The sequence below is a fragment of the Festucalex cinctus genome, chromosome 8, assembly GCF_051991245.1.
Source record: "Festucalex cinctus isolate MCC-2025b chromosome 8, RoL_Fcin_1.0, whole genome shotgun sequence".
Lineage (NCBI taxonomy): Eukaryota > Metazoa > Chordata > Actinopteri > Syngnathiformes > Syngnathidae > Festucalex > Festucalex cinctus.
The window spans coordinates 19,936,882-19,959,234 of NC_135418.1; the positions used below are offsets into that span (position 1 = coordinate 19,936,882).

Sequence of the window (22,353 nt, forward strand, 5' to 3'; positions counted from 1 at the left end):
TAAAATAAAAATTCCAAAACTATAATAACCCTGCTTCACCTTCACAATTTGATCTAACGTATTCTACCACATTTCAAGGTTTTCCAAAACTGACACAAAGCACTCGGCATACGGAGGAAGGGAATTCCTTTTGTCGTGGCTACAAAATCCAATTCTCGTCCTAACATGGCGCTGTCATAGAAATATGACAACCAGTGAAAGGTCTTGCTTCCCTAAAGGGAAACAGTTAGTCAATCCTGTCCTTCAGTGGCTGCTACTTGAAAAGAAGCACTACCTCTTCCTGCCTGAGTGGCCTCTTTGTGGCCTCCTGCACCGAGCGGGTAAGCTTGTGGATGGAGGGAAGGGAGGAAAAGATGGGTGATGGAGTCGAAGGCTTCACACTCGGAGTGGAGGGAGGCGATGTGGGCATGGCCATCAAGCAGCCCGTGACAGCTCATACCACGCCTGAGCGGCTCTCTGACGAGCGGCGGAGAGGAGGGAGGGTGGGAGGTAGTTTCTGCAGAGGAATAGTGCATCCTCAGCAGAGCTGCTATATAGAGGCCCGTTAAGCGTGAGGGTTATTACTGTATAGCAGGCCGTGGGACACTGCAGCTATGCTACGCTGACTTTTACACCACTGCAGTCAGCTGTAGGCCTCACTGCAGAGGGATGCTCTCCAGCACGGCGTGTTAGGCCATGCTGCAGAGTCTGCAGGTGACACATGCGGTTTCAGTCTTCTCTCCGCAGAGACTTTCACATACGGTAGATCGTTAGCATGCAAACACATGTACAGTATAGTAATTCCTCATTATATTTTATAGTAGTGTATTATTGCATGATGATAAATTATTTAGATTTCAATACAACAGAAGGATTGGCTATAATTTTACAAAATTACATTAATAAAATGAATTAGAACAATAGCCGCATTATTAAACTCATTTAAATTAAAATTTGGAAAACAAAAAAAACAAAACAAAAAAAAAAACAATACCAAAATCTTTAATTATATATTATTAGTATTATTATAGTTGCAACGATTAATCAATCTGTAACTAACTGATTATAAAATTAGGTAATAATTACTCTATTTTTTATCATTTAGATTTTTTTTTCAATAATCGATTCACCATAGGCAACCTTATTTTTCATATAAAATGCACAGAATTTTAGCTTCTCAACAGTATACCTGTATAATCTCCCATTTCTGTTTTTCTCCATGATAGCAGACTGACTACCTTTGTGTTGAATCAAAATAAAACAATTTTAGGAAAACAATTAAACATTTTTGCTGATTTTCTGACGGACCAAACCAGTGACTGAATCTTAATTAATGTCAATTTTAAATGTATTTAATGTATTTAAGTAAAGGAATGGAAATTAAAACATAATTGGGTTTTTTTGTCTGTCAATCAATCAAAAACGGACAAATTAATCAATTATTAAAATAATGGTTAGTTGTTGCAGCCCTAATTATTATAAATACAAAAATATATATTCATCTATGTGATGGCACTGATCATGAGGCATAATTATTAACTATGATTTAACAAGGTAGGAAACATAAATTTCAATCATAGTTAGCCTGATTAGCACAATTGTCTTCGTTATCTTATGGTCAAAATATCAATACCAAATATCAATGTGCTTGCTAATTAAAAAAAAAAAAAAAGGGTTGGATTGAGGCAACGGGAGTTTCCTCATTTGAATAATTCTGATGTGTATTTTCTTTTGTTATCATGCTATTAGACTTACAGAATGCAACATCTTATTTACACAAATCTACATTTTCAATTGATCACTTCTATGACATTCCTAGAAAATCCCAATTTCCCATCACCGGTGAGCTATTTTTAGAACATGCCGGTCTACTCATACAGTACTTGGGGACACTCATGTACACCACGAGCACCATGTTGGTGACACTGTTCTTATATGCATTATTATACATCTTACATCCCAAGGTTTTTTTTTTTTTTGAAAAATGATGCTAATAAACCTGCTGATGCAGCACTGAAAACAAATGATAAGAGCCATCAGCGCTGATGTGCGTTCCCTTGAACTGGCGAATCCTCTCGGGGTCAATGCGAAAATGTGGCGCGTCCTGACTCGCAGCAGCTGAGATAAGAAGGCCCCCGTATCGCATCTGCGGTCAGTGAAATGGCCCGTGAAAAATGTGCGGTGTCAGGGGAGGCTCGGGTGTCTAAATGATGCCACGAGGAGCCATGTCATGACATCACGTCATTAATGCACATTGATACTGTATTGTTATTATTTTTTATGTCCTATAAAATGAAGACGACTATCGTTCACATGCACCTTTATAAGTTGTGTCTCTTTACAATAGTTCAATTCCTGCAGATGTACCAAATGTAATAGTTGAGTTTAACATGGTTAAGCGGGTAATTCGATTGTCGATTGAAAAATGCTCCTTACAACTCCACCCGAATAAAAAAGCACTTCCACCGTGGCGATATTTAATTCAATGAGGGAGTTTGCGAATGTGAGAGCTGCTTGTCTTGAAAAGCAGAGAAGCGGGAAGGAACAAAGCAACTGAAGCGCATTCAAATGTTGTAAACGCTTCTATTAACTTTAAAGTACTGCGGTTATTTCAGTGTTTTGTTGCTCGAGTGGCTTTCCAATCTGGAGGCATGTACGTGAAACGGCGCTCACCGAAAAAGAGTTTCATTTATCTTTGTCCTCTGGACAGAGAGAAAGTGATGGGGAGGGGGAGAGAAAGGAGAGGCAGGGGGTCTAATAAACGACCAAAATACTGCATTCCCACTGCAGAGACTAAGGAAGCTCAATGCAGCTTGAAATTCCGCAATGGGAGCCACTATAATGTCCCGGACACAATCAGCTGTATAAACTCTATGGACTCAAGTTAAGAAAAATTGAAAAGCGGACATTTAACCGATTCCGCCCACTTACTGGCGCATCCCAGCCAGTTTTCCATCTTCATGAAACTTTCTCTTCCTTGACTCGGTAAGTGATGAGTTGTGACTTTATGGTGATGCAGCCTTCGCCGAGTGTGCATTATGTATCCATGCTGACATCCAAGGACAACGCCGACTCAAATAACGACTTATAGCGCCTTTTACCTTGTCACCTTCTCTAATCCACCTCATGGCCACATGATTATTCTCCGTCACTCAATGCTAATGATTCTTTGGCTTGATTGTGACATGGAAAAAGTCTCACCTGCAGGTCTGGATTATCTTTGTGTTGATGATGCGCCTCTTCTGCTGCCTCCACCAGCCTCTGCACACAAACGTGCAAAACTAAAATACTTCAGAAAGTGTGAATTTAAATTCAAATTCATTCACTGATTTGAATTTTGCACAGGTGTGCACTACTTGGCTGCAACCAGCAGCGACCATTTTATCAATTAGTAATTTGTTGTCGACTATAAAACGATAACACGAGTCAAAATTGATTAGTTCATATTTTCCCAGCACAGTACCGGTTTCACGTATTTTTCGACAGACTGGCATAGAAATACATTTATTTTAAAAAATAATCAAAACTGCCTACTATTACTATTGTTTTTATAGTAATAGAACACAATATTCTGTGGGCCTTGCAAAATCTGTCAAAATCCAGTACAACAGCCGGGAGCGAACGGGATTGCTTCTGTGAAAATGGCTGGTAGTGAATGAGTTAATATTGCATTTGTGGAATATGAGTTTAGCAGCAAAATCCACTCATTTTAATGAACTTCAGGGGGCGGCCATTTTGTCACTTGCTGTCGACTGAAAATGACATCACAGTGCCTGAGTTGTTACCTGAGCCTTCAGGCACTGTGATGTCATTTTCAGTCGACAGCAAGTGGCAGAATGGCCGCTCTCTGAGATGAATAAAAATGTGTAGATTTTGCTGATTAATTCATATTCCACAAACACAATATTAAACAGAATGACGACTAGACGAGTGGGGGCACATAAAACATAATGTAAAGATTTTGTTTTTTTCTTGACTTGATGTCCATTTTAATCCAATGAATTGAATATTCACTTCAAGCTGATATAAAAATCCATCCATCCATCCATCCATTTTCTGAACCGCTTATTCCTCACAAGGGTCGCGGGGGGTGCTGGAGCCTATCTCAGCAGGCTTTGGGCAACAGACGGGGTACACTCTGGACTGGTTGCCAGCCAATCGCATGATATAAAAATCATAATTAAAAAAAATGTTCATCAAGTTACAGATTCTTAATTTTACCTAAATTGCCCATAAATATTCCAGAGGCACAATAGCAACCGTGTTGTTAAAATGGTTTCTTCTGGGGGGCCCGAGGGTTTCCCCAGAGTGGCACTTCTACTTTGCCATCCTGCGCTCCGCTGTCCGGTAATATATGGGCACCAATTTCCCAAACAGTTTATCCCTTAGTGTGAGAAGTGGCCCAAAGCAGTGGAGAAGCTCTGCGCAGTGATTGATGGAGGGGAGTTTGGGTGCAGGATTTCCCGCAGCGCACCGAGCAGCAGTCACCTCTATAATAACTTCCCTCCACAAATGTGCTTGGCTGTGTGTTTTCGGGAAAACGCAGCGAGCAGGTAATTAACATCCATCACACGTGTCAAAATAACTGCTACATTAACACAAGTGAGGCGTTGCTACACGCATTCAATTGACCTTATTGGGAAATTCTACATATTAGCGGTTGGTGCAAAAAGGCAATCAAATCATTCTCATTACATCCCTCTTTAGTTTACAAACTCCAGTATCCATTTTTCCTAATGACCAAAATGTTGCTTGGATTCATTTCAGTTTTCAGAAAAAAACTCCCATATGTTGAAACATCCCAGGGACTCATGTTCACAAAATGAAGCCACCTGCTCAGAGTGCAATTCAAAGGATGAATTGTGGCACACGGGGCCAGAGATAAACGTTATCATGTCCCGGCAGCCTCTAGGAAGCGTCTGTGCAGAGGTCGTAGACAGGCTGCTGCAGCTCAGGCCTCTGATAACGTGGAACATCAATCTACTTTTCCCATTTTCCAGTCACTCGTCATTTTTTGTGAAATAAGCGATAGCGCTGCATTTCCGCAAACAATGTCCGCAAGAGTTTATTTACACAACTGTAGACAGGAGCAGGTGTTTACAGTATTTGAGAGTGGAGTGAGACACGCTGAGAACGGTTATTTCTGCGCTACAATAGGAAGATTTAGCTCTCCAATGCAGTAAGCAGTTTGATCGAGGCAGTTTTATGAGGTACAAGCTTTATATTAACTTAGCCTGTCTGAGTTTGCACTTGCTGCATGGCTGCGAGACCTTTAGCTTGTCCTCCGTTTCATAAAGTGATTTCCCCCACAACTCCAACCCAGCTCTAGGATGATTCTCATACAACAAAACATATTATTGTAAAGAACACTTTTTTGGTTAACTTTAAGCTATCATTTTGTTTATGAATAGCAACAGGTGGATACACGTTTGTCATAACTTCTACCAACTAACCGAAGAGCATCTCATTGTCACAAAAATGTTGACATAGACAAAATGAGTACAGATATATTTATAATTATTCAATAATAATTTTAGACAAATTAAATTATATTGCATAATTTCCTGAGGCATCCCTGATTGGCACCCAGGTTGGGAAACACTGGAAAGGAAATAAAAGCAACAAAAGTGCTGTTTTTGAAATACTGAAGATTACGACCAGGAAGGGATTTTAAAGACGCTCCCCTTGTGACGCCACCTGTTATTTTTTCCCTGAGGGAGAAAAGGGCTGGTCTATTTGCAGAGAGTGTTTGAGTCACGTCGTGACTCAGTGAGGCACGGACGGCTTCACCACTTAAAGAATTTTGTGTTTTCCTGGAAAGACTCGACTTACCCTGGTGGCTTCTGCCTTTTTGCGGAACATTTCCTCCATTTTCAACGCCAGGTTTTTCACCAACTTCACACCATCGATTTCTTCCACTCGGACTGATTTTTCTGGTGGTTTGTACTTCTGGAAACAAACAAGCAGCAGCAGACGCAATTGTTTACGCTCTCTTTCAAAGCAGTGCTTCTCAATTGATTTTTCTTATGCCCCCGCAAGGAAGAAGAAAATATGTGTATGCCCCCCCCCACTGCAACTTTCTGCCATCACTATAAATAGTTAGCTTTTTTGTATTGCCAACCTCCCCACATTATCGGGATAATTATCGTATTGTGATGTTTGGATATCATTACATCCCTATAAAGAGTATTAGTTGTTTATAAGATTGTTTTAGATAAAGAAGATCTAATAGTCCTTGCGCAGTAGAACACCACTGAAGATGTGAAATTACACTTGATTCTTTGGGGAGGGGGGCGACAATATGTTCACTGGGGTCGAACAAGCCCCCCCAGCATTGCACCATGCCCCCCCCCCCTCCACTTGGCACCACATGTTTAAACTAATTAAATAGATGACCAACTAGGACAGTCATGAACAAAAAAAAAATAATAATAATAATATGAATTATATTTATATTTATCCGCAGCATGTCATTGATTTCTATGTCTCTGCATCCTGGTAAATTCTTAAGCAAGGATTAAAGGCCTCCACAATCTGTCTGACAGGATGCAGGAAGCCAATCTCAGATGAACGGCCGATAAGATCCACAAGATGATTGATGGCCTTTATCTGTTTGCAGTCATTGGTTGTCACACGCCGCTTCCTTCTGTCTGATCAGATGGAGACGGCCAAGTTGGGTGGCCGGGGAGGGGCGGGGCTGCGTCCAAAAGGCTACGCATGGTAAGAGTGTAATTGAAATGAGTCAGGGCAGAGGAGAAAGATAATAACGTGTCAAGCCTGGCCGATTCTGTGTAATGAACTACAGCCCAAATAATGCTGATTCCGCCAGATGCACTGGACCTCCCCCGATACAGGACGCTCTCCACGATTTACAGGAATACAACATTACATAATCCCTCACCTGACAGGCGCATGCACACACCGAACACGCACCTCCGATAATGCTATCAAAAGATAAACACAGCCGCAGCTGCTTGTAACTCATTCAAACACACTGCGGATTACTCGCACACAAAAGCACACACACTAGTACATGAGGCGACAAATTACCTACTGAAAGGAGGAGTGCGTGCCCGCAGTGGAGCAGAACAGTTCATTTCACGCCTGTCCTCCTCGCCTCAGCACCCAGTGTACCCCACCACCACGCACACACGGCCTCCCATCATCAAGATGAGATTAAGCGTCATCCATCAACAAATCAGCGCCGATCATGATTATTGATCAAAACAATGGCAAGTGCAGAAGTGAGCCCCAGCGGCACTGTGTTCTCGTCTTTTCTGAGATATTAGTGAAAGAGCGAACTTCACCACAGAAGCATCTAATGGCCAGCGCCTAACGATCCTTTCACTTTCCTCACAGCTTGCTGCTTTGTGCTGACTGGCTCCAGACATGCCTGCATGAGCAGGAGCGCAGACAAAGTGCTTACATCCACACAAAAGAAGGGAAACTCTGCAGGGTATATGTTCATCAAATATTCCATAATATGCATATTTGTCCCCTTAAATGCCTTCTCACCTCAGGGCAAGGTAGTCCCTGGTTTTGAGCTTGGAGTCGCTTTCTAAACGCTGTCTGTATGCTCTCGCCATATCTACGTGGATTCACTCTGGTTGTTCCGCCTTCCTCCCACATTCCGGGACATGCAGCGGAGATTCGGGAATTAATCCTGCCACTGCCTTTGGCCACGGAAGAGGTGGCCTCTGAGCTGGAGTTGCTCCCTGGACGTGGTGCTGTGATGGCCCACAGTTCCTAAAAGAATGAGTTAGAAAACAGAGTAACTATTAAGGTTGTCCGAACAGACCAAAACAAAATCAAAAGGACATCATGATGCAACAGAAAACCATGTTAATGCTGAAATTACACTTTTTCCTGTGGACATTTATACTAACTATATTTTGAATGTTGACATACTTTTGTTCCCCTCATATCAAAACTGAAGAAAATAGACACATTTCACAATTGTGTAGCGGAATGAAACCCAGTCAGCCACTACTGCAATTACATTTCTTGTCTTTTGTAAAAATTTGTTTTTAACGCCTTCATTTAATTTAAGACGAGTGTTGGAAAAACAATATAACAGAGGTAAAACAAGTCAAGTTGGTGTAAAGTGTTCAGGAATTACATTGGTATCTCCCACAGCAAATTAATGTACCGTACACTAATTTATAATATAAATAACTTACAATTTCCACCTGGTACCTGGACAATAATGCTAGAGCTAGGGAATTTATTGTACACATTAAACCTCTCCACTATTTAAAAACGGACTTTATTAAGTTAGCTCGTTGGCTAGCAACTAGCGATATGCTAGTCCAGCCAGAACACTAACGTTAGCGAAGACAAGCATGCCGAGAAAAAGTATTTTTGACGAACATTTTTTTTTCCAGAGGAAAAAAAAAGGTGTTTTAATGCAGCATTTAATACAACAGTTTATGCCATGAAATTACCTCTTAATCATGATTCAAACGAACTGTTGAATGCGCTCTCAAAAAGGGGGCGTGGAAGGCTGCTGCGCAGTGTATTGTGGAACTTGTAGTATAAATACGCTTCGTCTTCTGAACAGCCAGATCTTTTAAAACTGATTATTGAATTTTATTACTGAATTTCACAAAGAACTTTTTTTTTAGATCTCAAACATGTACATCACGGTTGCACATTAAAATTAGATAAATTAACACATTATATAATTTAAAGGGGGGAATTCCGTCAGATTGCAGCATTTTAATCAAGTGCAACCGATAATTAAATACTTTTTCTAGCGCATGGTTAAAATACATTTAAAAACATGAAGTTTGTACAGGAACAATAATCAACTCAAATAAGCCTGAATGCCTGCCTAACATTATTTCCCTACTAATAAGGGTGGCCAGCTAACGTTGTATTTATTGTAGTTTTAAAAATATATAATTATTTCATTTAAACCATCCTCTTCAACACACCTCTGACAGTCAAGTCTGTCGGGCTCAAATCTAGAGTGACATTCATCACAAGTTACTTAGTGCTCACAAGTGGCCAAAAGTTGTTATTACATCGACCGCATCATGGGCTTTTATTAAATTGCTGCTCAATTCCTCTTATGAAGTTCAACTCTCCACCTTCGACATCATCAACCTCAACCCATGCACGCTTGTTGTTCAAGCTGCCTCCCTGTCACATTCATATCCAAGAGGTTGAGCCTCTTGGCTCTAGGGAGTTCATGGGAGGGATGAGGACAGGAGGGATGTGGAATCAGGGACGTGGTTAATGGGCCGTATCAAGAGCACGAAAAGAACACACGCGCACGCACACACATACACTGAGAATATCAGGAAGCATTATGGAAATCAGCTAGACAGTGTTCAACTGTGCCGTTGCATCATCAACAAAGTAGAAGTATTTTGAAAAGTCATTCATTACCTTTTGCAGCAGCTGGGATCCAGAATATTTTGCAGAAATGGATTTAATCTCGCCACCAAAAGCTGATGCCCACAGTTTTACACTGGCGAAAATAGGACAAAATATCATCAAAATAACAGACAAAAACATCCTGCAAAATATTTGAAAAATGGAGAGAAAATTACATTTGTAACTGGCATTTCATTTCAATTAAAACATCATCTCCTCCCCCTTCCCTATATGAATACATTTCACCTGCAAATTCTCCCCCTCCCAGCACCCCTTGCACGAAAATGCTCATGTTATGGCACATGCGCCAACCAGCTTGACATATGCTAATTGTAAGGATGATGCGAATTGGGAACAATGGCAGGCACTGCAGTGCGAACTTTCATTTTTAATAAACTGCTGCCATGTGCGGTAAAAAAAAAACCAAAAAAAAAACGCAATCATGCATTTCAGTCAATGATGCATGCAAATAAGAATAGAATAAAAGAAATACAAAAGGCCTATCACTCAATTTTTCGTAAAACAACAAAATAATAATGCAAGCTAACATTTAACTACAGAACACACGAAATATTATTATTATTTTTTTATTAAACCATTATCATTTATATTTTATAACATATTTTAAGTCTGCAGGAAAATTGAAGTTTGTTTTACTTCAACTCACCATCACGTTTTTGCTATGACACCAGTTAAACCGATTTCGAATAATGAAGATACTCATCTGAAATGATTTTCTAAGGTCAATATTTATTTAAACCTCCTTGTTGGAGAAATAATCGTCAAAACGAAATTATTAAAGGTGTCAATATGATACAATTCCTTTCTGTTTTGAGGACGAAAAAAAAATACACTTTCGTTTTTCTTTTCTTTTTTCAGGATGGATGTCTAAATGACCAGCGAGGAAAGAAGACAATAATGATTCTAAATGTTTTCGAATATTATTGTGCAAAAACGCGTCATAAATAAAAGCATTCCATTTTTTTCGCATGGTGAGAACCGTGAGATAGCCCCCAGCTTTCATGCATATTATTTAATTTATTTTAGCACCTTAATATTGTTCGTCATTCAGAGAAACTGCTTATGAAACAATTCTCTCTGTTTCACTATTTATTCCACCAACAAACGCGGCCTGTTAAAATTATACTAAACGTCACGTGACCAGATGCACGCTCGAAAAGAAAAAAATCCCTCCACAATACGTTATTATTTATTTCCTCCGAAGTCAACATCTCCCGCCAAAATGACTTGTCACTCACACCGACAGAGGGATCCCCTGCTGGGACGCCGCCGCCTCCAGTAGTAGCACACTCAAGCCCGCCACGATGCACAGCGGCAGGCAGACGATGCTGCACGTGCGCTGGACAAGCATCATGTTCGGCCCCCCAAAAGTGATCCCGGAACCGGCGAGAGGTGGGGGTCTGCTCCTGCACCCCTTTGAGACAGCCGCGTCCTCTTCTATTTTCTTCTTGGGCTGCCGTGTTATCCTTCTGTGACAGCGGACCTCCTCCTCCACGCCATTTCCCATCATGGAGGGAGGGGAGGGGGGGAGAGAGAGAGAGAGAGAGAGAGAGAGAGAGAGAGAGAGAGAGAGAGAGAGAGAGAGAGAGAGAGAGAGAGAGAGAGAGAGAGAGAGAGAGAGAAACGTACTTTTACACTAAAAATGTTTTGCATATTTTATTATATTTTAATTATCGAAATATTACAGTCTGAAAATAATAATAATAATAATAATAATAATATTAATAATAATAATAATAATAAGAAGAAGAAGAAGAAGAAGAAGAAGAAGAAGAAGAAATGCACTTTTATGTGAAGACACTGGCATGTAAACAATTTCTCACAATAATTAGGAAATAGATAAATCTGCCATTGTAAAGAAAAAATAATAATTTAAAATGAAAAAGTGTCTTTATGTAGCACATAGTGATAGACCGATATGGCTTTTTCAAGGTCGATACTGATACCGATTATTAGTAGCCAAGGAGAATGATAACCGATATTTCAAGCCGATATTTATTTGCTGTAGAAGAGAAAATATTAGTGTAAAAATTAAAAAGTACTTTTTCTTTTAATTTTAAACAATATTGACAGCTTTGTTTAAAAAATATATTTTTTAAAAATGCAGGTAGTTTCAACATTTTTTATTTTTTTTTACTTTTTGTAGGGAATTCCCAGTGTCAGCATCATTATTTATAAAGTGGAAATTGAAATAGATCCATGAATGAAAAGTTCCTGTATTTCACTGTGCAAAAAAATTAATGTAAACGTAGCAAATTTGGGGTTTTCAACAGGATTCATAAAAAGTTTCAAAAGATTTTTGCAGAAGGTGAAAAATTATCATAATGTGTTCAAAATATCCGCTTTATTGGCCGTCAGATTGGTCAAAAGGCCGATACCGATATTTGTGAAACTGCCAAATATCGGCACCGATAATCGGCCCGGCAGATAATCGGTCTATCCATACACAAGGCAACTCAATGTGTTTCAGACAAGTAGCACCTGAAGCATTTACAAACAGAATGGTTAAAGGGATACTTCACTTATTTAGCCCATTATAGCAATAAAAAGTTAATATTTTGTCTATATTTAATTTGATAGTTTCATTATTTTTCACGTATAATTAGTACCTTTAAAAACACATTTTGCAACTTGCTGTCGACTGAAAATGACATCACAAGGGCTCAGGTAACCAATGACAGCTCACCTGTTTTCTAGGTTTGGTCATGTGACATTCACAAGCTAAGCTGTGAAAAATAATGAAAATATCAAATTTATTACAGGCAAAATATTAATGTTTGACTGCCCAAAATGGCTAAATAAATAAGTAAAGTATCCGTTTAATAACATTCAGAAACAAAGCAGAGAAAACAAAAGTCATTTATCAAAAGTTCTAAATGAATGTACAATGACAACATTTAAAAACATTGACAGAAAAGGTTAAAAACATTTTAAAAGGGAGAAAAATAGGTGTTAAAAATGCAATATGCGATATAGTTGCTGAATATAGCGATAATTATATTATTGGGATATGTACCTAAAGAAATGACATTATCTAATGAAAGAATTACATTTTTTCATGCGGCAAAATAATCAAACTCAATGTATTCTTAATTAATTGTAATTACCGCTCGATAATGTTTAACTATTGGATGGCAGTGCACATTTTCGTGAAGTACACCGTGTGCCAACTATGTTTTGCATTTGCATTATTAGGCTTGGAACACCCATGTAACTTGGGGCGTGGAAACCAAATAAAAGGAGAGGGTGAGGAGAGGATTTTTTTTTTCAGAGAGTGCAGTAGTGAATTGTATCAGTCAGTTCCTCTACTCTGTCCTCGCCAGCTTTGAACTGAGTGTCTTCGCTCCTTTTTCGTCATGTTTACTAAATGTCAAACAAGTAAACCTGACAGTCTGATTGGTCAAATTCAGATAAAAGCATAAAATTCCATATCAAACTTATTGCATGTCTTTGTGATATGCATATTGCATAGGCCAATATCACGATATCGCATCCCTAGTGTTAAATTCCTAAAATAATGTTTTATAAGTTTTTAATCTGGATTTACATTTATACTCGGTGCCGACTTTAGTTCTGTTGGCAGCTTATTCTATTTGTGTGCAGCATAACAACTAAATGCAGCTTCACCATCTTTATTTTGAACTCTAGCCTCCACTAATTGACCCAAGTCTGATCTTAGAGCCCCACTGGGTTTATATTTAATCAAAATCCAAAATGATAACTTTGACAACATAGAAAATCATAGTGTCCCATCACTGGCAAGTTATTTTTAGAAGGGACCTGCTGGCGACTCGTGGTTGTTTAGTCACCAATCAAAAAGTGTAAATGTGAGTGTGAATGGATATACATAAGAGCTACAAGTGAATTTAAAAAAAAACTGTAAAATAATGACAAGAATGAGCCATGTAAGTAAGTCATAGCATATTCCAAAGCATGAATAATATCCACATTTTTTGGCACATGACCGGTGACCCCAACCGCCACCGGCATCACCAGCACAAGCAGCCGTGTTTCAACCTGAAGCTTTTATTAGTTTAGTAATTGCGTCGTACATCAAAGTTGTGAAGAGCCCCGAACTGTCTGCAATGTGGCGATAAGGCGCTCGGATCGTTGTGACCTCACAATGCTGACTGCTCCCCGTGCTTTAATTAAGTGTCCAATAAAGCAGTTGTGTGTCATGAAACTGAAGCGAGTCCTTAACTCAAACCTGCCCAAGTGTCCTTGAGCAAGTCCGATTTCAGTCTTACGTTCCATGGTAGCGGCTCATACAAAAAATTGGCACAACAGTGCGAACAAATGAAACCTAAAGAAATTAGCTTGATTAAACTGCTTTGGATGCTACATCTCATTAAATTACGAGCAAAGTGCTAAAAAAAAACATAGATGTATGTGTAAACAAACACCATGCTAAGACGACTGTGGTCAATGAGAATCAAAGGTGCCATCACTGGGGCACGAACCCTCAACCCAAACAGTTGTCATTACCATCTTGACTTGACTGGACATAAACCTCTTAGAAGGTTAAAAATGGGACACTTCTTGGCGGCTCTAAATCCTGAGGGCTTAACCTCACCCTTTCACAAATCGAGAGGAGGTGAGGGAGGGGGATTCATTCACAGTAGACCACCTCCAGAATAGAATAGAATGGAAAGATAGGCGTACAACAAATATCAGTGCAGCTACGATGTGTCATGGTGTGGAATTAATAAATGCTACGTATCTTCATGTAACACTGCAGATGAAAAATAGCCTTTTGGCTAATTCTGGCATGTTTACTGAAATGTTTATTAATATGTTCCGTCCCTGATTCCAATCAATCAATCAATCAATCAATCAATCAATCAATCAATCAATCAATCAATCAATCAATCAATCAATCAATCAATCAATCAATCAATCAAATCAAATAATAAGTTATGAATCAACTCCTTAGTGTGTTTGTGTCAAAAAGTTTAATTGTATATCAAACAACAAGGGTTCAACAAGTGATCCCTGTGGAATTCCATACATTGTGATGATCACTATTGCCTGTGATTGTTGATTAAAAACTCTTTGACTGCCCACGTTATCAAAAAACAAAACAAAACAAAAAACTCCACAGTGCCAGCCGATTTCGAGCATTCTAACTCATCTTTCAAGGCAAAAAGAATATTGTTTGCCTTTACTATATATACAAAGTGGGTACTAAATGAAAGCTCACATTCCATTCATCGTAATTTTACTAATCATTATTAATCATCTTCGGCAGTCAAAGAGTTAAATTAGTTAATACTTGAGATATGAGCGACCTGAGTTTTTCCAGGGTAGAGTCGTTTGATTTTTACAACACGTCTCATCATGCATTCATATTTCTTGGCTCTTAACACAGTGCTGTCTTTGTTTTAATATCTTATCTATTTTTTTAAATAATGTTTTTATTGTTTTATATTTATTATTGTATTTTTTCTAAATTATGTTAATTGTCTTCTGATTTGTAATTATTTTCAGGACTTTCTTTCAGTTGTTGTTAATGTACTCTATAAATAAAATGGAGCAGATTTTTTTAAATTTTTTTTAGAAGGGCTGAACCCCCGTTTCATTTACTTTTTTCCCCAAGATTATTTTGGTGTGTTTAAAAAAAAAAAAAAAAAAGTGTTTTCAATTCATATTTAGAACTACTAAAGACAGAAAATTGAATTTCAAATTGCTACTGCCACCTATGGCCGGAAAATGAAACTGGATTTTCCCTTCTTTACGTACACAACGCACATATGACGTCACATCCACAGACAGAGCGCGAGAAAATCGAACCTGAATATAGTCTAAAAACCTTTAGTGAAAGGTTTGCAGGAGCACCCATTGTGAACAGCTAAGGTGTTAATCTACAAATTAAAAAATGTTCCAGTCATAAATTGTCAAATAAAAAGGCTATTGTAAAGATATTTTTGGCTAAATTGTTACATTGAAAAACTTTCATGGGCATCAGTTATATACGGATTGCTGATGATGCTGGACCGGTCCACTGTATTGTAATCACAAACATTACTTATATATATATATATATATATTTTAACAGATAGTATTTGCATCCAAGTAGTTAAATTTCTTTTAGTAAAGTACGTAACTTGATCAACATGATGTGCTACAAGAATCCAGTTATCCATTTACACAGCACTGTGAACATAAATTGTTGCGTTTGAAGTGCTGTGGTCGCTTCACACCTGCTTTGCGTTACTTCCCGTGACGGCTTATCCGATGTGAGTGTTCAATCAAGCAAAAGGTGAGGGTTCACGGATGATCATTTGGGGGCAGGATTAATCTTTGTTAAATCTCGTTCCTGAGGATTTACTCTGACTCTTAGCACTTTCTCTCCACCTATATTGAACATCAAGCGACGAGAGGACCCGACCGTCGAAAACTCAGCATCCGTATCACCATTCGTCTTTCACCCCAAATTCCTCCGTCGACTTGAGCCCCCCCGCTGTCACGCATGGGCTTCGCGGCGCTCTCCGTGGCGATGGCCCTTTTCACCGGGTCGGCCAACGTTCTCAACGCTACAGTGATCATTGTGTCCCTGATGCACAAGCAGCTGAGGCAACCGCTCAACTACGCTCTGGTGAACATGGCTGTGGCAGACCTGGGCACAACGTTCTGTCTGGATAGTCAACAACGCCCAAGGGTACTTCTCCCTGGGAAGAACAGGCTGCACATTGGAGGGCTTTGCCGTGTCCTTGTTTGGCGAGTGAACACGAGTGGCTTTTCAAACATTCAAAGTGACCACGTCGTACTTTTCCAGGCATCACGTCATTGTGCACGGTCGCCCCGATGGACCGCGGACAGGATGTTTGTCATATGTAAAACTTTGGACCTTCCAAAAGAAGCACGCATGGGAGGGGTTCGATTTACCTACAAAAATGAGCTAGAAACGGCCACGGCCCTGACCTTAGGTGTTGCTAAAATGTCATCTTTCAGTCAGGAGGTGTGTGAATGTTCTGGTCAACAGACATCTTATCTTTTTTTTTTCTTTCTTTTTTTTTTTTTTTTTTTTTAGTAGACTTATGTACTAATTAATCATGGGCGAAAAGGAAACGCTGGGGAAGGATAGTACCCACCAGAGATTGACCTAATGGCAGATTTTTTTTAAAATTCATCCTCAGCAATTTGAAAAAAAAACAACAAAAGAAAGAAAGAAAAAAAAACTACGGTCTGCAATTTGCGTGCTCAAGTCAAAGTAATAAAAGTATAGTACTAACTTAGCGTTATCTTGGTGTCAAGGAACAATGTTGAAGTAAGTAGAGGCCTTTCATTTTGACGAAAATCGTACTTTGCTGCCATCTTGTGGCATCAATTGCTAACATCCGGGCATTTCTGATATTTCCGCAATGCAAATGCTTCCTTTACGCAGTGAAAACAAAGGGCGTAATGTATTGCTTTTGCGTTTGACTAGCATACAATCCAGGCAGACTGTTATAGTAGTTTTAAAATCAAAATAAATGCTCACAATTCAAATTACAACGATCTAAAATCCAATGCTTTGGAACGGACGGAGGGTCATTTCACCAACCGCCAGTTTGTGTTGTGAGACTTGTGACATAGGCAACTTGTTTTTTCTTCTGCTAGTTAAAAACTTAAAAACAATTATTTATTGATTTATTTTTGTTTTAAGTCAAGTAAGAATAAAAATAAATAAATAAATAAATAAATAAATAAATAAATAAATAAATAAATAAAAAATATACATGACATTTCTTTACTCTTTCCCGTCTGACAATTACCTCAGGTGTCAAAGTTGGCAGCAGTGACTAAAGCGGAGCTGAGTGTGACGCCCATCATGGCCGTCATCATGGTTCTGACCTTCTTCATAAGCTTGATGCCGTACGCTGACCTGTCCCTGCTGGTGGTCTACAGCCCGAACGTGGAGATAAATCCACTGCTGGTGGCAACAGTGCCCGTTTCGTTCATGGCCAAGAGTAGCACCGTGTACAAGCCCATCATCTACTTCTACTGCAACAAACAGGTGCTGCCATCTAGTGGTCAATAAGTAACACAACCTTGTCTAATATTGCAAAATAACGAACTTATTATAATAAATTGTAAATAAATAGATACAAACAGCCTAATCATAGACGTAAATGTAACTCTTCATGACACGTTGTTGATTTTAGTTCCGAAAATACACAGTGCCTTTCCTGTTGTCTGGCAAGAAACCGTGGCTGGAAGATGAAGCGTCAGAGGCGGCCACCATGGTGGCACCAGTCTGAAACCTCCAAATGCCTACAGCAAGCACTTGCCTGACATCAGTAGACTACCAATTGTGTCAAACGTGTGAAGTAGTCTTTATTTTATTTTATTTTTTTTTTGCCATATCTAATATACCAAGAAAAATGAACCATCATTCAGCATAAGTTTATTCAATGATGCTCAATATAAAATAAATAACAGAATTTAAATAAAGACAAGGCCAAATCAAAAGAAAAATACAAAAAAAAAATGCATTGTTAGATTTGTTACAAAACCCAATGTTATATATTAAAGCATTTTGCTACTAAGAGATTGATGCTAACCAAAAAGAAATATTTCAGAGCAAATATCAAGACTTTCAAGTAGAGAACATTACCATGACTCTTTCCGATAATTTTTACATATTTTACATCTTCTATTTGAATACAGCTTTAAGAACATTAATAAAATTAACTATATTTATAACCATATGAAGAAAAGTGATAGAAACGGCACGTTTCTCTGTAAACTGGTATTTTATCCATTTTCTTGTTTTCCCAGCAGAGCAACGACGCACCATGAAAATACTCTTTTGATTCTCTTTCATTCCCAGCATTGCAAGATGAGGTGTGAATGACAAATATAGATTCCACTAAACCATACACACGGTCACAAAAAAAGTACAAAATTGTCTCACCTTAATACACAAATCATTTTAGAAAAAGGAGAAACAGAAGCACAATACACTTACTTGTGCAAAGACAAACAGCTATGAGCTAATATTTAAGACCCAACCAAGTTACTATTTACTTTTTTTTTTTTTTTCAGGAATCCCTGACTTGAGGTAAAAGTAAGTTCTTTTCATCTTTAGATTAACTCAACGCTTAAAAGTGTTTACAAAATAATGCATATTTCCAGTTCATCAATTGCTACGAATAGTACAATGTGCCAGTTATGTGCATTCCTTTTGTCATCTGCAAAAGGACTAGAACACATTTCTCTTTTTATTTTTATTTTTTTTAACACACAAACATTTCAAAGAGCCCTTTTAATGTGCACACAAAATGGAAAATCTACATTGTCATGACGACGGTTAAATTAGCATACAGCGCCGACGGACCAAACATGTACAACGGATCACGTGAACCCGAAATGTTCTCTTAAAACTCTTCATCGTAAAGCCTATTTTAGTTAGCACGTCATCTTGTAAATAAAGTTATCTTGTGTTCATTGGCCATCCAGTTTCAGCCTCTTGTCACATTATTACATACAAGCAAATCCGTAGTTAACCCTGTTTAATACTCCTCACAAAGATACGTTGAGACGATGATATGTTGTCAAGGGCGGGTGGGGGTACTCTTTTAGTATTGCTTAGCCTCTTAGCAGATGACTTCTCATCCACTTGACTTCTCCTGCCACCAAAGTGGACGCAACCCTCACACGCTCAAGATGAGATTTCGCAAAGCCTTCATCAATCATGAACCCCAGCACCAGCTTTGATAGATAATCATTTAGACCTCCATTATTTTTTTTGCTCCACCATCCATCTTTTTTTGTCTTCCTTCAGCAGCAAAAAGGCATTTTAATCGGGAGTGACCCTAATAAGTTTTTGAAGACCAAAGAATAAAGCAGCATTGATTTCATTTTAAATGAAGACGCAAACAAATGCATCAATGGCGGGGCGAGCCATTTCAAACTTTTCACTTTGATATCACACAATGAGTACCTCACTTGTGCTAAGAAATCAAAACTGTTGTGCAAGAAGCATAGTCTTCAAAATGCAACCAAAAGGCAAAATGAAAAAAACAAAAAAACAAAAACATAAAATAAAGGCTGTGTATTAGCACAAAACATAAAAGGCAAATCAAAACGCAGCAAATGGTACCTAATAAGTGGGTGTCTGATTTTATCACACATCAGAATGGTCCATATTGCTGATCATTGAAATCATACATAATTACAAAATATAGAATATCTCTTTACAAAGTATTATATAATACAATTTACAGCATCTCAACGCTAGTCTATAATTTGAAACAACCTGCCTACTAGTGCATTTATCGCAAATGCTTCGAAAGGAACGCGTTAATTCCTGCATATTCTGTTTGTGTGACTCGGCTGCAGCACTACTACTGTCATCAAATCAGATTTAAGGAGGGGTCAGGGGAGGAGATGGAGATATGCCTTTCTAAGCTTGCATTGAAAACTTGCATGATATGCCAAACCTTTAAGAAAGCGACTGAGGTAATGACATCGTACATCTGATTGTCATCACCCGAACACGCCAGCCCGTAAGAGCACGGCGCGTCCTCGCCACTCATCCTGGATGGTCTCTGCCCGGACCCCCAGGTCAAGCCCTTTTGACAGGAAGGTCAGGATAGCCCCTTGGTGTTCCGCAGGGCTCCGTGCTATGACGTCCTTTATTGGCAGGGAGAGAAGTTTCACCACTCGTGTTTGTCTCGCTTCTCTTTGCCTTTGTCTTCAGTGTGAAGGCACTTCTTCTGGTCAGAGCCTATGAATACAACGAGTTGTATTTTCACTGATAGTAGTCTGTCAAGGGTCCTTTCTCTGCTATAAAGTCGTGATGCAAATCATCTCGTCGGCCAGGTCCTCTTCATAGGGAGCCCTGGGTTCCGCCTCGGGCTCGTCGTCGCTGTAGCTGGCCGGCGGGTCCTGCAGTTCGAAGCCCCCCGCGGTCAAAAGAGGGAACACGTTAACGCCGTTGATCACAGGCGCCATGCCGCCGTTCAGCAGGTGGCTGGCCGCGCTCTCCATCTCGTCTATCGTCATCTCGCAGGCGTCGGCTATCTCGTGCTTGGTGGCGGCGACAAACTTGGGGTCCATGGCGTACCTCCCCAGGCCCTCTGATATCAAAACCTGTTTGGAAAACAAAAGTCAGGATAAGAAAGGTTGTTTTGCAAACTGTCATACAAAAGAACATATGTATTCAAGTTCCTCCAATGTGGCCCATTTTTGATAATCAGTGCTTCTCAATTATTTGTTTTGGAATACTGTTACGTTGGAACAATTTGTATGAATAAGTTATTGACATTTGATTATGTATGCAAAGAACTTTCAACAGAGACTCTGAAGTTAACGGCCTAATAGCCACCTACTGTAGTGGATGTGCAATTATACTTTATTCCAGCATGGCAAAAAAAAAAAAACATAAACATGTTCCCCGGGGTCAAACGTGCCCCCCTGGCATTGGACTGTGCCCCCTTATGGGTATTGGGTATAATTTGGGTGACCCCCATATTTGAGATGAATTCCCTAACTCATTCACTTCCAGCCATTTTCACCGTTTTACTGGATTTTGACTGACATTGCAAGGCCCACAGACTATTGTGTTCTATTGCTAAAAAACATGGAACCTACCAAAAGAAAGAGTCTCTTCGTTCATCAGAAAAAAAGTTTATTTCTATCTGTTTCTGTTTTGCAGCAGTTAGCATTAGAATATAGCTAAGTTTCATCAATATTCACATTCCTGGTGAAAACACAGGCAAAAAGAGCTTGTTGCAACATGACCATGGCTGATCTATACTCTGCTCCCACCTGCTGGCCATTTTTTGTAATAACTATCATTGCTCTTCATGTCAGAAGCTGCACCAAAGCCTTCTGTATGCTCTTCCATAAAGAAAAAGAAAAAAGAAAAAACAAAAACAACTAACTAACTCCTAACTCCAAGAGACCAACGAGATCGTCTTTGGTCTCTCGCGGAGAAAACCAAACTGTAGGTGGGGCATAGCTCAGGTGGTAGTGTGGCAAGTCTCCCAAGCTGAATGTCACGAGTTTGTTCCACAACCCTTGAGTGACTTTTATATTTTTTGTTTCTTCAATTTGTTTTATTTTACTTTCTCCTTTGTGTAAATCTTAGCCTGCTCTAAAACCGAGTCTATTTGGTCACTCTCTAACTTGTCAAATTTACACTACAAAATTGACTGTGTATTAACATAGGACCTGCTTCCTGCTTCTGGTATCAGTGATTGGGTAAATTGATTTTGTTTTCTTTAACCACGTCATTCACAGAGCGGAGGCGGAATTTCCGCGATAGTTTTCATATCACAGCACTCAAATAGAGGTAATTTCTCAACTGAAAATTTTGTGCGCAACTGGAATTGTAACTGGAATGAAAATTATAGGAAGGTGTAATTCAGCAAAAAACGTACCGCTTCAACGAGGCTGGTGGCGCTTCCTCGCTTCTGGTGGTACTGGCTGTGGTACTCGGGCGGCACCTGCAGGTGAATGGGCGAGTACGTCCTCTGGGTGAACTCGGGGTCGTCGGAGTACCAGGAGCTCTTGCGCACCGATACGTGGCTGCTGGCGGCGCTGTCCCTGTGCGGGTGGTCTACGCGGATGAGAGGGGTGTAGTACGGTGACTGGTCTTTACTGGCTGGGGTGGCGGGGGGCGTGGCCCAGGAGCGGGTGGAGCGTGTCGGGGAGAGGCGGTGGGCTCTGCTGGAGTCCAGGCCTGCTACGGCCATGACCTAGCAAGTAATAGAGAGGCAAGAAAACAAGTATGGCACAGCCCTCCCATGACCTTAATGCAGCATTTGCACCGGCACGTGATTATTTTTTTTTTTTTCCCATTACCTGGTGCTGCATAAGGTGCAGTGGTAGTGCAGTACGTTGATGTGGAAGCTCATCCTGGCTACTCTGCCTGCGCAGACACTCAAAGTTGAAGGACGGCCTCCTGTGACCTGTGCACATTTGGACTGGTGAGTGATTGCATGCAAGCAGTTTAAATATCGTGAAGTTCAAAAAATTCATTAC

At 39.6% G+C, this 22,353-nt stretch overlaps 2 protein-coding genes and 1 pseudogene across 22 annotated transcripts in view; 1 reads left to right on the plus strand and 2 right to left on the minus strand.

Annotated features, from left to right (window-relative positions):
• Positions 1-17,268, minus strand: part of cacna2d3 (calcium channel, voltage dependent, alpha2/delta subunit 3) — a 38,757-nt gene extending 21,489 nt beyond the window's left edge. The window contains exons 1-6 of one of the 3 annotated variants that reach the window (XM_077529950.1): positions 17,136-17,267; positions 10,620-10,870; positions 9,373-9,454; positions 7,495-7,725; positions 5,812-5,928; positions 3,181-3,240 (exon numbers count right to left, since the gene is read on the minus strand). In XM_077529950.1, coding sequence (XP_077386076.1) covers positions 3,181-3,240; positions 5,812-5,928; positions 7,495-7,725; positions 9,373-9,454; positions 10,620-10,735 — 606 coding nt within the window. In that variant the 5' untranslated portion in view covers positions 10,736-10,870; positions 17,136-17,267. Of the gene's footprint in view, positions 1-3,180; positions 3,241-5,811; positions 5,929-7,494; positions 7,726-8,423; positions 8,496-9,372; positions 9,455-10,619; positions 10,871-17,135 lie in introns of those variants that run through there. The other 2 variants (XM_077529952.1, XM_077529951.1) reach the window with 2 other exon arrangements.
• On the plus strand, positions 14,066-17,621 carry LOC144023616 (parapinopsin-like; annotated as a pseudogene).
• A 1,114-nt stretch (positions 17,622-18,735) lies between these two features.
• cacna1da (calcium channel, voltage-dependent, L type, alpha 1D subunit, a) overlaps positions 18,736-22,353 on the minus strand; it is a 79,554-nt gene continuing 75,936 nt past the window's right edge. For all 19 annotated transcript variants that reach the window (XM_077530147.1, XM_077530145.1, XM_077530150.1 and 16 more), the window contains 3 exons: positions 22,174-22,280; positions 21,750-22,067; positions 18,736-20,457 (listed from right to left, as the gene is read on the minus strand). In XM_077530147.1, coding sequence (XP_077386273.1) covers positions 20,152-20,457; positions 21,750-22,067; positions 22,174-22,280 — 731 coding nt within the window. In that variant the 3' untranslated portion in view covers positions 18,736-20,151. The remainder of the gene's footprint in view (positions 20,458-21,749; positions 22,068-22,173; positions 22,281-22,353) is intronic.